This window comes from Mesocricetus auratus, unplaced genomic scaffold (genome assembly GCF_017639785.1).
Source record: "Mesocricetus auratus isolate SY011 unplaced genomic scaffold, BCM_Maur_2.0 Super-Scaffold_100010, whole genome shotgun sequence".
In the NCBI taxonomy this organism is placed as follows: Eukaryota; Metazoa; Chordata; class Mammalia; order Rodentia; family Cricetidae; genus Mesocricetus; species Mesocricetus auratus.
In genome coordinates this window covers 25,339,483-25,353,927 of record NW_024429194.1, presented here as the reverse complement: position 1 = coordinate 25,353,927, position 14,445 = coordinate 25,339,483, and the positions used below count along the sequence as shown (strand labels likewise).

Below are 14,445 nucleotides of genomic sequence, written 5' to 3'. Positions count from 1 at the left end.
CTGGGAATGGGCAGCAAAGCATCAATTCACATTCCTGAGGTAGAACTGTGAGGTTGCTCCTCCTCCTCCTCCTCCTCCTCCTTCTTCTTCTTTATAATCATCATCATCTTCTTCCTTATCTTCTTTTTCTTCTTCTTCTTCATCTTCATCTTCTTTATAATCTTCTTCTACATCATCTTCTTCTTTATAATCTTCTTCGTCTTCATCTTCATCTTCTTTATAATCTTCTTCTTCTTCTTCTTCTTCTTCTTCTTCTTCTGATTCTGATTCTGATTCTGATTCTTATTCTTATTTTTGCCCAATGTTTAACACAGACATAATTCTGATCCATAACCTGAAAATACAACCCAGGATATGAAACCCAAATTCCATATAAAGATTTGTATTTAGTTTTTAAGATTATTTAAAGGTTTTATTTTATATATGAGTGCCTCCATGTGTGTATGTGCACCATATGTGTGCTTGTGGAGGCCAGAAACAGGCATGAGATTCCTGGAACTAGAGGTACATGCAGTTGTAAGCCACATTATGGATACTGGAAACCAAACCAGGGACTCTATAAGATCAGTATATGCTAATAACCCCTGAGCCATTTCTCTAGTGCCCCCCCATATTGAATTTTAAAGAATCTCTTTTTTCAGAAAGGAAATGAACAAAAAAGCAATCTCAACCAATATAAAGGCAAGATACTCCTTTTATAGAAAAAAATTTCTTACTATTATATGGTCATCTCTGGCAGGCCCAATAATGCCACTCAAAGATATTAGATTCCAACCCTGCAACCTCTCGATGTTAATTTAAGGAAAAAGGGTCCCTGTAGATTTTACTAGATTAATGACTTTGAGGGGGTGAATTACCCTGCATTATTCAATGGGCACTAAACCCAACTATGAGTATCCTTGTAACTGGGGGAAGAGGCAGAAGGCATTGACGGAAAGAAGGCAGTGTGGCCACATAAGCAAAGGCTGGAGTGATGGGACCACAAGCCAAAAACATCTGCAGACCCCTCAAGCTGCAAGGACATCTGCCCAGTGACACCTATTCTTGACTTCTGGTTCCCAGAATATTGGCCTTCAGAAACCCAGAACAGAATCCTTTCATGTGCACTTGAGTAAGCCTGCAGTTATTATGCTGAGCATACCAGCATGTCTGACACAAGACAAGCCACAAATTAGACAGAAAAGGCCACTTTCCTTGGCACTATGGAGATTCTCATCTGGGCAGAAAGAGGAGACAAATGTCCAAGTCACTGGCTTAGAGGGAGCTGTCTTCAAAAATGTGACACAGGATAGAGTTTATTGTAAATAACTTTCCAGAGAAACTTCTCAAGTACAAAGAAATTTTTCCTTATCAACTTTTAGAACCTATTTTAAAAGGTATGTTGATTTAATATTAAAAATTGAGAAAAATGAAAGTAAGCAAAAAATTGAGAAAATCACATCAAAAGTTTTAACCACATCTTGCTACCTAGGGATTACTTATAACTGAGAGTATATTTTTTCTAATATTCTGAACAAAAGTTGGAAGTCATTATGTTATTTTTAAGGAGGGGGAAGAATTTTTTGGCTCAGGATTCTAGGGTACCATCTATCATAACAGGGATGTTAAGGCATCAAGAACACATAGTACTGCCTCACATTGTACCCACAGTCAAGAAGAGAGCCAGGAGTCTTCCTTGACTTTTTTATGCATAGTTTCACAGGAATATTATCTTTGAGCTAACAAGATAGCCTAGTAAAATATTTTGACTTGTAAGGTCAATGAATTGAGTTCAAGAGCCAGAACCCAAGTTTGAAAAGATACATTTTAAAAGGTTGGGCATGGTGGCACATCTTCCTGCAGCAAGTATTTCCCCCTTTCTAACATACCTGAGTCCTTTATCCAAGGAAACCAGATCCCCTTCCACCTCCAGAGCAGAACACCTCAATGGAGCCCAAGCATCTAGAATATTCTGTGCTCTAAACACAGAAAGGAGGGGAGGAGGAAAGAGGAAGTGAGAAAAAAGAGAACAGAATCAAGGGAGGAAAACATCCAGAAACTCACAAATCCACAGGGAGTAAAGATTACAACAACAACAAAAGAGAATAAAAGTGTGTCCTTTAGGGTTCATGAGATGGCTCAGTAAAAACTTGGGGAGTTTTTACTGAGTAAAAAATGTAGTACAAACTTGGGATGCTGAGTTCAATTTCCAGAACCCATATAAAAGTGGAAAGAGAAAAGGCAAATTCACAAAATTGTCCTCTGACCTTTGTGTGGCCCCTGACAATAATAATATAAAAACTAACAAATTAAAGCTTATCCACTAAACAATAGCTTTTGACTACTGTCAGCCTCCCGACCCCCCCCCCGCCAACCCCATCTTAAATTTAAGGAAGCAAGAAGTTGGAGTGTTTAGATCTGCTTACAAAGGAATCTGAGAGAGAAGAGAGAAAACATGGCTTAGCCATCACACACCCTGACTTAGATAAACAGTAACAATAAGGAGCCTATGTGTACTCTGTGTGTGACTGCTTGTGACCATCACTGCCCATTGCTAACTCCATCATATTGAGTCATGTGTCAATCAGTAAAGCACATCTCTGGGTGTGTCTATGATAGTGTTTCCAGAAAGTATTGGCTCACAAGGGTTCTGTTGGAGTGGATTGATTAATCCCTTGATGGACTCATAATATGACAATAGTATTTGAGGAGTGATAAGAGACAGGATATGAGTCTAAGATGGAGGAAATATCTCACTGGAAGCATATCCAATTCGTTGCATTGGTTCTTTATCCCTTCTTTCCACTTCCAGTATCCCATGATGTGAGTGTCCCAACATAGGGTTCTGCTGCCAAGAGTTCTGTCCATTTGCAAGGGGGCAGAACAGCCACAGCCACAGCCACAGTCACACCCCTATGCAGTCATGGATGAAACAAACCTTTCTTCTTAAGTTATTTTGGTCAGGTATTTGGTTACAGCAACATAAAAGCGACTAATACGATATTCTTTGTTTCACTTGAATTCTGTCTTGATATTCAAATAAAAAGCTGATTTCAAAAGGGAAAATCTATGTAATAGAAATCACTGGATTCGTGTGTGTGAATGGGTGCTAATGGGGAAAAACAAAACATGAGCTTGTGTTTAAAATGAACACCAAGGGATTATTACTGCTTCTCTTGAATTCAAAGGATCTCAAGAAAATGTGGCCTACACACTGTTATGGCTTATGGATCATTAGATCATTAACTCTTTGCTGAAAACCAGTTTGCTGGATAGTGTCTGATCTTACAGTGAGAAGAGGACAGCAAAGTCCTTAGATGGAGCTTTCTACAGCACCAAGCCAGTGCCCCCTAGGGAAGATAGAATAGGATATATTGGGATTTCAGTGAGACATCAGGCTTTAGTGACTTGCTGATGTGGCTCTCCATGGAAGATGAAAGGACAAAGAATGTTGGACACTCCTCAAACTTCAGAGAGAAGACAGGGTGGGAAGTAGGGAAGTGAGACAGGAAGAGAATGGGGGGAACGCCACATGTTTCCTCTGTTCAAAACAGAGAGCAGGGCCCAGCAGACTGGGCATCCCTCATGATCTCCAGGTGTACTGAGAAGGTGTAGGGCAAAGACTGGTTAAACCCAGAGTCAGTGCAGACAAACTCAGCTCCAAACAGGCATGTTTGGCACTAACTGTCTGTCACCCACCTTCCTACACTCTGATCTTTCTTTCTTCCACTGAGATGATCCCTTGAGCCACGCTCCTTCTTTACTTTATATTCTTGTACTCTGAAATGACCACCAACCATGAGCTTTACAAAAATGCTTTAAATAAGAGACATATGATTTAGGATGTGTTTCAATCCCCCCACAACCACCATAATGCTGATATTTTAGTTCATACTTGTGAGTGCCATGGAATAGCAGAGGAGCTCTGTGCAATGGACTTTATATACAGAGCAGGAACTCACTGGGCATGGTGAGCATGTGTATGCATGCATGCATATGTGTGCAAATTTCCCTAGCAAATTCTACATTCATATGTTATATATAATGCATTTTGTAAAGTATATTGCCTTTTAGTGTAGATTGTGTCTTTTTTTTTTTTTTTTTAGAAAACCGAATTTGAGAATCTGAATTACTGGTATGTTTTGGGTAGAGCCAGATGATACATAGCACACTGCTGTCTTGCTTTCTTTTTAATTTTTAAATTTATTTTTATTTGCATTGGTGATTTTGCCTGCATGTATGTCTGTGTGAGGGTGTCAGATCCCCTGGAACTGGAGTCGGACAATTTTGAGCTAACATGTGATTTTTGTAAGAAAAGATAAAATTCTACACCAATTAAATAAGGTACATTCCTGAGCTTTGGACCCTTAGGTAAGCAAGGCCATCAGATAACATACTCTTTCTACTGGCTTTTCTTCCCATGTCTTTGGGCTCCTACTTAGTACAGCACAGAAAACCGACTGTAGGGAGACAGTCTACAGAATGAAAAGAAATGTTTCAAAACATTCATCTTACAAAGGGTTGGTATGCAGAACAGATACCTAAAGAGGCTAAAAGTGAGATTAACAAAGAAATCTCAAAGAATCCAACTTTAAAATGGGGCGGGGATATAAATAAATACTTCTCCAGGATAAAAGTGACATTGGCAATTGAAAAAATGAGGAACATAAGCCCAAATTGCATGAGATGGACCCTCCATCCAGCTAGAATGGTTTTGACTTAAAAACAAAAGATGCTGGCAAGGACATTGTGAGCCAAGACACAAAATAGTAAAGCCTTGATGGAGAACCTTATGAAAGGTCCTCAAGAAACAAAAGCTACCCTTCCCATATGAGGCAGCCATGTCACTTCTCGATATGAGTACAAAGTAAAATGATATCAACAGCTTACCCAGAGATCTGCATACTCATATTGTTCCTGCACTAGTCCCAAAAACAACTAAGGCAAGGTAAGGTATCTAGTTACCCAGCAGTAGATAAACTGGTAAGTATGGCAAGTAAAATATAGCAGATAAAGAAAGTGGGATGTTTTTCAACCATGAAACAGTGAAATGCTATCTTTTGAAGCAAAACATATGGAACTGGGGGATATTATATTAAGTAAATTTAGTAAGAAACAAAAAGATTAAAATACATGCTCTCTACTGTTATGGTTTATATTTTTAAATTAGTTCCTGTGTTGTGCATATATGTGGCACTAGTGTCTGATGGATTCACTATTTCGTGTGTGTATATGTGTGAAAGTGTTCATTTAGGTACAGGTGTATACACAGATATGAAGGCCAGAGGTCAACATCAAATGTCTTTCCTCAATTGTTTTTCATCTTTATATTTTTGAGACAGTATTTCTCACTGAAGCTCAATGATTCAGGCAGGCTGGATGGTCAATGGGCTTCAAGGATCCATCTTTCTCTGCTGCTATCCTTCACCCCCTCATAGCAGAGGTTACAGGCAAGTACAACCATGCCCAGCCATTTACATGTGTGCTGAGTATCCAAATTCATGCTTTCTCAGCATGCACTTTACCAACCGAGGTACCTTTCCAGCCCTGTGGTTAAGACTTTAAATGGCACCCCGTGATCATGTGCTAAGGTGTGGTCCCAGGTGAGGACATTGTCAAGCGGTGGTAAAAGGTTTGATATGTAAGCTATAGCTGTAGGAGACAGGAAAAAGAGGGCATGCATGCTCCTGGGGAGAGCTGGGAACATGGCTGCTTCTCTTCTCTTCTCTTCCTCCTCCTTCCCCTCTTCCATCTTTCATCCCACCGTGTTTTTTGTCATGATGTTCAGCTTTGCCACAATCCCAAAGCAACTTAGACAAGCAATTATGGTCTGCAGCCCTGAACCAAAACCAGCCTTTCCTCCTACCACACTGTCAATATCAGATAGTTTGTCACAGCCATGAAACACTAACACCCATGTCTTACATGATTGTTGAAACATAATGAATCCATGAAAATTCACAGTGGTGATTCCCAAAGACTCTCTCTCTGTCTCTCTCTGTCTCTCTGTCTCTCTCTGTCTCTCTCTGTCTCTCTCTGTCTCTCTCTGTCTCTCTCTGTCTCTCTCTGTCTCTCTCTGTCTCTCTCTGTCTCTCTCTCTGTTTCTCTCTCTCTGTTTCTCTCTCTCTGTTTCTCTCTCTCTGTTTCTCTCTCTCTCTCTGTTTCTCTCTCTCTGTTTCTCTCTCTCTGTTTCTCTCTCTCTGTTTCTCTCTCTCTCTCTCTCTCTCTCTCTCTCTCTCTCTCTCTCTCTCTCTCTCTCTCTCTCTCTCTCTCTCTCTCTCTCTCTCCCCCCAGACAGTTAGAAGTAATAAACTCTGCTGTTCAGATAACAGTGGGATGGCTACAGTTAACAGTAACCTATTAAATACTTTGCAGATAAATATTAGAGAAGAGTTAAAAGGGCTCTAAACAGTATTGATAAAAAGTTAAAAGCATTAATTACCATGATCTGACCAGTACATATCATATATAATTATTGAACTCTACATACTACTGCATATGTTTGAGCAATTCTTGAATTATTAACTTTTTGTTTTGTTTTGTTTTTTGGTTTTTTTTACGAGACAGGGTTTCTCTGTTTTGGAGGCTGTCGGTCCAGCCTGGCCTCGAACTCACAGAGATCCGCCTGCCTCTGCCTCCCGAGTGCTGGGATTAAAGGCGTGCGCCACCAACGCCCGGCTGAATTATTAACTTTTACATTTATGTGGATGGTAATGTTAAATACTATGATTTGATCATTGCACATAATACCCAATAAAATTTTATAATTAAAATTGTAATTCAGTAAAATAGACAAAGGGAAAGTATCCATAATAGACATTTCACCATGTCTCTGGCCCCTAAGAAGTTATTCACAGAAACTGTGGATAAAAGAAGTGACTTTAAAATTAATGGTACAAAGGTTCAAACAATTTATACCTATAGAGGGGCACGACCACTAGTCTGTTTGTGAAGAAGCACAGAATTCGTTACTACAGAGACTGGGACACACCTGCATTCTGTCAATTATTCACTGTGTGTCAAAGACAGGATAAGGAATGCCTTGTTGCCTCAACTAGCTCATCTGCGATATGGGGTGCACATACATGGTCCTTAACTCATTCTTCACCAGGAAAGGCACACAGACACAGTAAACACAGTAACCAGCAGCTGCTCTCCAGAATGACAATTCCTGTATTAGTATTTTTTGTCACCACTCGTCATCACCATTATCATAATAACATAATCTCTATTTTATTCCAGTTTTCAGAAAACTGGAAATGGACCTGGAAGTAAGTCTGTGAAAGGAATGACAGCGCCCCCTTGAGGTCACGACACACAGAGGCACAGAGCATACAAGTCTGTGCAGAAACTGCAGAGCCCTGTCGCCCCCCCTCCCCTGCCCGCTTAGATGTCTTGGCCTGCTTTGTCAAATCCATTCAGACCTGTCATTTATGGGTCTAGTGAAATAATTACATGATCGCTTTCACCATAGCATGGCCGTCAGTCAGTGCTCAGGTTACTCACATTTATATTACCCGTCATATCCTTCTGTGGGTCAAGTTCTCAAGCACTCAACAGCCCACCTCCAGGTAAATTTCATTAGAGTGAGAGCTCCTGCTCTCCATCACTAAGGCTTAGTTCCTGGGAGGAAGGACTTGGAATTCCCATATACATACACGTTTTTAAAAGTCCTTGTAACTGGGTTATCAAAATGGCTCAACAGACAATCAACCTGGTGCCAAGATGGATAAAACCGGGGTTCCATCCCTGGGACCCGTGTATTAGAAGAGAGAACTAACTCCCAAGAAGTTGTCCTCTGATTTCTGCATGCTAGGCACTGCACACACGTGTATGCACATATCCTGTCTAAGTAAATAAACAGTAACCCTACTGTGAGGATCGAGAAGACCGTTTACAAAACAAAAACAAAAACTTTTGGGTAACTTGCTAGGCCACTCATACTCCTTCTGCTTGTTTGCACACTGCATTTCCTATGGTCCCTTTTACCATGACTCCTGCATACAGTGAACTTTCAGTATGTGCTGATTCAATAAATGTGTATAAGAAGGCGAAGACACCCGGAATCCCATGATATAAGAGAGGCATCAGGAAAAGGAACAGTCACCCGGCTGCAAAATCACACGTGGCCTATCATATGTTCAAAGCAGCTCCAGTGACAGTCCTAAGGGGATGCAATGGGCTATCTGGAAAAAAAAAACTCCACCAAAGAAAAAGAAAGTGGCAGCAATAGAGGAGAACACACAAAGACCCAGCTGCCCAAAACATGAATAGCCTGGCAGGGCAGGGCAGTCTCTCCAGGACCCACTGAGAATACAGATCAGAGGGGTGGGATTCAGGATATCTGAGATGAGGCTAACCCTCACCCGTTCTCCCCTTCCCTCCCCTTTGATTCTTCCTGCCCCTTTCCCTTCCCAAAGTTATGCAATTACATCTTGGGAGCTATTAGGAAAAAAGAAGCAGTTCTGTGTAAAGGCAGAAGGTCCCAAACCCTGGCCCTGCAGCTGGGCCGGCGTTACATTATGCTCTTTATTCCTGGGACTGGTGAGTCGGAGAGAGAGTTCCTTCTGCAGCTGGCATCTTGTGAGCAGAGCTACTCACTGGCAAGAAGCAGAGAGAAAACACTGGACTCCGTTCTTAAAGATGACTGGGGGAAAGAGGGGGAGGTTTGGGGATTTCTAAACAGAAATGTCAGAAATTCTGAGCCCTAACCTTTAAAAAAATAAAAGAATATGACTTTGAAGACAAGCATGGCATTGTCCTTGAAAAGACGGGTTCAGTTCCAGTATATTGACAATTGAAATTTGGGGTATTAAATCAATAGCATTCAGTTGGAGAATCACATGTTGAGGGCTTTCTTCCTAAAGATAGAAAGGTCAGATAAAATGGACAGGCTCAGAGACCTGCAGAGATGTTGGCCCCGACCTGACTCCAAGGAGTACAGTATCTATGCCTTGAATCTCCACCATGTCTAAGGATGCAGACTTCATATGGTTCTTTGATGGTCTAATGGGATGGTTTTGACCCTGGTTACAGAAACTCTCCCCTGGATTCAGCTGAAATCACAGCTGACTCGCCTTCATCCAGCTGGACACTCACACTGACACCTGCACACTGCTAGCCCCCATGTAATATCCTTACCTGAAATCCTCTTCTTCCCAATCTCTTTTTAAAAATTAGTTATGTGTGTATGTGTATGGGCATTGCATCTGTGAGTGAAGGTACCTGTGGATGCCCGAAGAGGGTGTCAGATCCCCTAAAGCAGTGGTCCTCAGCCTTCCTAAAGTTGTAACCCTTTAATATAGTTCCTCATGTTGGGGTGACTCCACAACATAAAATTATTTTTATTGCTACTTCATGGCTGTAATTTGCTGCTATTATGAATCATAATGTAAATATCTGCTATGTATGATATCTGATATGCTATGCAAACCCTGTGAAAGTGTCATTCAACTCCCCAGAGGGGTTATGACCTACAGATTGAGAACCACTACCCTAGAGTTAGAGATACAGGTAGTTGTTGGCCACCTGAAATGGGTGCTGAGAAATTAACTCTGGTCTCTGCAAAAACAATAAGTACTCTTTAACCAATGAACCAACTCCCTATCTCCCCACCTCCCCACCACCCCAGATCCCCATAACCCCAGATCCCCAATATCCTTTTAGAAGTAAAATAGTGAGCACAGCTTAAGGGCAGTACATATACATAGAAAAAAAAAAGATGATTACTGAACTCTACACTCTCCAGAAAAGGAATGTTTTACATTTTTATTCATTTATTCCTCCAGAAAATGCCCCATCTCTCTTCCCCTCTCCCTTCCTTTCTCCTTCTCTTTCTTTCCTTCTTTCTCTCTCTTACACACACACACACACACACACACACACACACACCCTTTCTTGTGTGAATGAGGTTGCTATGACTCCTTCTGTTTTGTTTTCAAGCCAGGGTCTCACTATGTATCTCTGGCTGTCCTAGAATTCACCATATAGACCAGACTGGAATCAAAATCTCAGAGACCCACCTGCCTCTGCCTCCCAAGTGATGGGATTAAAAGAGTGGGCAACTACACCATTTTCATTTTGTAACATATATTTAACTCTCCTTTGCATTTTAAGCTCACACTGTGGACTCCATCAAATGAAGCTGTCATCCTTAAATTTGTCCCTACTTCATCTTGCTTCAAGGCACCATCTTTTCTAATTGGAATGTAATTCACAATGACATGAGCACATCTCCTAAATGGTATGCACAGGCTTGATTTCCAGTCACTTTCCAATGTCATCAATATTTTTCCAGCTCCTTGGCTCTTCACCAGTAGTACTGCATGTGGTACACCCAAGTCTATTTCATACATTGCCTCCATCCAGTCAAATGCTTTCACATAGGGAACCCAAGGATGCTTCATAATACTCTTCCTCTAGTCAATTACTCTTAGAAGGGAGAGTTACCTTATCAAAATTATCCTTTAAAAAATGGAGCCTTAACTCACTTGCCTAAATCATCATTATACTGAGATCAATATAGAAACTCCTTGGCATGACCATAAAACTCTGCTTAGCTTGACCACACCACTCAAATCTTTCTCAGCTTCCCAAGCTCATTGGCCCATTTCTTTCCCTTCAAAGTGACAGCAAGGCCACAATCACTTCTAAGACTCAGTAGTCCTTGTATTTTTTTACCTGAAAGGAGTCACCCAGAAGCTCTTTACAAACTTGCTCTTACAAATCAATGGCTTATAATATGCATTTTCTCCTCCTCTGACTCACAACCAGCAGTTAAAATTCCATAAAGATGTTATGGGTCTTGTCCACATTCTTCCCAGAGCCTGACAGATACTGAGAATGCAGTAGGTATGTGTGGAATGAAAGGATGTGTGTGTGAGGGTTTGTGTGACTACTGTCACCCCAGATTGCTGCAGGTTCCAACCTGACCACAGCTATGTAGGACCTGCTTCTTCAACAACAGGAAATGAGAAGGGTGGGTCCAAGAGGTTTTTAAAAAATGCCATAAACAAATATGCATTTTCTCCACCATAAACAAGCCCCTAGTGGTAAATATGCACAAAACATATTTTCTTTATTATCTCTTATTTCTATATTCACTAACTCAAGCAAAAAAATGGGATATGAGAAAAAAATCTAAAAAATGTACCAAAATTGGACATTTTGTCTCTAGTTTTGTTTCCATGTCAGCATTGTAGTTTGCATGAATGAAAAAGTGCTTTTGTTTGCTACAGCTTCTGATGCATGAATACTAGTATAAAATTTGAGAGCGGAAGCAAAGAAAAAAATGCAAAATAAGCCCCAAAGACTTGGAAGTTTCAGTATTATTTTGCTTTGGTTTGAGGCTGGGTATTTTCATTCTTTATGATATGTTTTATTCAGATTGTAAATACAAAAGGAGGACGACCATGAAAGACAAAACTCCCTGTGGACAGAAATGATGGCTTAATGCTCAAGAGCACTTGCTGCTCTTGCAGAAGACTGGAGTTCAGATCCCAGCACCATATCTAGCAGCGTATAACTGCCTGAAACCCCAGCTCCAAGAATCTGTCAATGCTCTTCCAGTCTCCATGAGCACCTGTATGTATGTACACACACACACCACATGCCACATGTGCATGGAAAATAATTCTTAAAAAGTAATACTTCCCTTATGAAACTTAAAATTTCATATAGCCACTGAAATATAATAAGAATGTAATTTCATGCACACATACTAAAGCCTATATGGTTGATGCATGCCCCCAAATGATGAAAAATGTTCAATTGTTGAGAGAAAAAAAATCAGGATGTGAGTTCAAACCAATATCACTCAATAAGCTTGCAAGTCATGTAATATTTTCATTCTTGAAACATGAACACCCCTGGGGAACAAGACCCTCATGTCATACATGCTTGTGTCTGGCCCACCAAGAGAAGCACTGTTGGCCCCATGTCCTGTACCTTGCAGCCACTATGAGTCCTTGTCTTCATCAGTGGTGTGGTGGTACATAGCTCAATGGCTTCTGGCTCATGGAAGATGACTGCTGGAATAGGTTCCTTTTTCAGTGTTAGGACATTCAATTTAGACTTCAGCATGGTCTGGAAGTGCTGAAACACAGAGAAACAGACCAAGAGAGTTAAATCACTTGGATGCATATCAAACTCAGTAGCAAATGCTTTGTCTTAATATTCTGTTGTAGTAAGTGAGGCCAAGAGATATTTATTCAATGGAGAGGGCAAAATTCTATAAAGATTGGACTAAAATGAAGCTGTCAGAAACAGTCTGTCCCAAGGAGAGACAAGAAGATACAACATGATGGTGGCATCATCTCGCCCAAGACTTGATCATCTAAGGAGCTTTTCCAAGGCATGTGTATGAATTCTTAGAGACATGATCGGTGTAGACTCAGCATCATCAGAAAGGATGATCAGGTAAGGACAATAGAGCAAAGCCCGTGAGACTTTTGTTCCCTGCCCTGCCAAGCTCTCTCCTGAACTGGTTGTAGGACATTGGGAAATTTTCTGCTCAGCAGGCTACCCTTCTTTGTTGTTTCCAGCTAAGATTCCAGGGACACAGCATTTGCATAGGCAGCCCAATGCATCAGTTTTGAAAACTGTTCCAAATGTGGCTGGGTTTGACAATTGCCATCTATGCATTCTAATTTCCTTTCTGTTGCTGTGATAAAATGCTCTAGCCAAAAGCAACTTTGGGAGGAAAGGGTTTATTTCTGCCTACACTCCCAGGTCACACTCATCACTCAGGAAAGTCAGGACAAGAACTCAAAATAGGAATCTGGAGGCAGTAACCACGGAGGGATGTTGCTTACTGGCTCACTCACCACCTTGTTCCAGTCAACCTACCTAGGGATGGGTACACCCACAGTAGGCAGGACCTCCCACATCAATCATTAATCAAAACCTTTTCCCACAGATGTTGCCACAGACCAATATGATTGAGGTACTTCCTCATTTGAGGTTTCCTCTTCCCAGGTGACTTAAGATCCTGTCAGATTGACAATAAAAACTTACCAGGACATTATGCCACCCAACAGCAGGTTTTATCCTCATTTAGACTATTGTAACAGCATCCAACTATTTCCTTCACTTCTAACATGCTCCCAATATAAAGTATCACCACGCAAAAGTCAAACAGATTCTTCTAAACTTCAGCTGTGGTATAGTATGTTATGCCTTTACTAAAACTCTCCCAAGTATCCTCATCTTTTCATAGAAAAAAAAAAGCTCTTACTTTAGCTGCTGAAGCTATTTATAACTCAGAGACTCACTGTCCCTCATGCTTTCAGTTTTGGTTCCAGCCACTGCAGCCTCCTTAGTATTTGAGAATACACCAAAGACACATGTATTCTGGAACCTCAAAACATGCTGCTTCTACCCAAGGTATCTGGAAGACTGGTGTCCTCACTTTCATAAACGCTTTTGTCACCTATCTCTACCATCAGTACTATCTAAAAGTGTATACACCCAGGTACACACACACACACACACACACACACACACACACAACTTCATGAGCATACAACCTGTCCAACACATAGAACCCCCTGCTCAAGAGAGCCACACCCCCCAAAGAATTTCTTACTTGGCTTAGTACTCATATTGAGATTCTTTTTTTTTTTTACTTCTTCCTTTTTTTTTTAAGTTAGAAACAAGTTTGTTTTACATGTCAATCCCAGCTCCCTCTCCCTCCCCTTCTACCCATTCCCTCCCCACCAGGCCCCCAAGTTCCCTACCCATAATAAGTGTATGTTTGGATTTGTGTTTTGCTTGTGAACACGGTCACAACAGGAGATGACAACAATAAGAGGAGCCTCCTCAATCATCACTTCCCACTTGTATAAGTGATGGCCCGTGACTAAGAATTCTGATGGGACCAGATACCTAGAATGCATCAAGAGTCAAGGTGAGTAGAAGACAAGATGTTAAGCCTATGACTGTGGAAGCAAGGACATAGACAGCCAGAGAGGCCACCTTTAGGAGTCAGAATTTACTTCAAGTACAAAGTCAACTATGTTCTAGAAACACAAGGGATCAGGAGCCCTCTCCTTTCCATGGCATCCCTTCATTGGATCTGGCAACAACCTACAATGAAATAACAGCACAGGAAGGAAGGGAGAGATGGGGCAATCACAGTTACTGCCCCCTGTGGTTCTTCCCTGCTCATCACCTGGCCCAAGGTGGAACATGATGTACACATATCAAGAAATAAAATTCAAGCGGGAAGGGCAGTGTCATGCAGCACCTTTATTCCTTGAATAAAAGCAAACCACAGGCTGATCTGGGAAATGCTAACTGCACAGGCTGCTACTCTACCCCTACCTTTGCACTGAAGGAGAGCACCATAGATGCTCATGGTGGTCATCTAACGCTTCCATCTTTTGTTTCTGTCTTTTTTTTTTTCTTTCCTTGGAGCAGAACTAAATAGTAAATAATGATAAGAAACTGCTGGGATGTTCCTGGGAA

General features: G+C 41.1%; 1 protein-coding gene across 6 annotated transcripts in view; it reads right to left on the bottom strand.

The window, feature by feature from the left end:
- The window catches only part of Pid1 (phosphotyrosine interaction domain containing 1), a 294,006-nt gene that overhangs the window by 106,206 nt on the left and 173,355 nt on the right, over positions 1-14,445 (bottom strand). For all 6 annotated transcript variants that reach the window (XM_040753184.1, XM_040753185.1, XM_040753187.1 and 3 more), the window contains one exon: positions 11,926-12,072. In XM_040753184.1, coding sequence (XP_040609118.1) covers positions 11,926-12,072 — 147 coding nt within the window. The remainder of the gene's footprint in view (positions 1-11,925; positions 12,073-14,445) is intronic.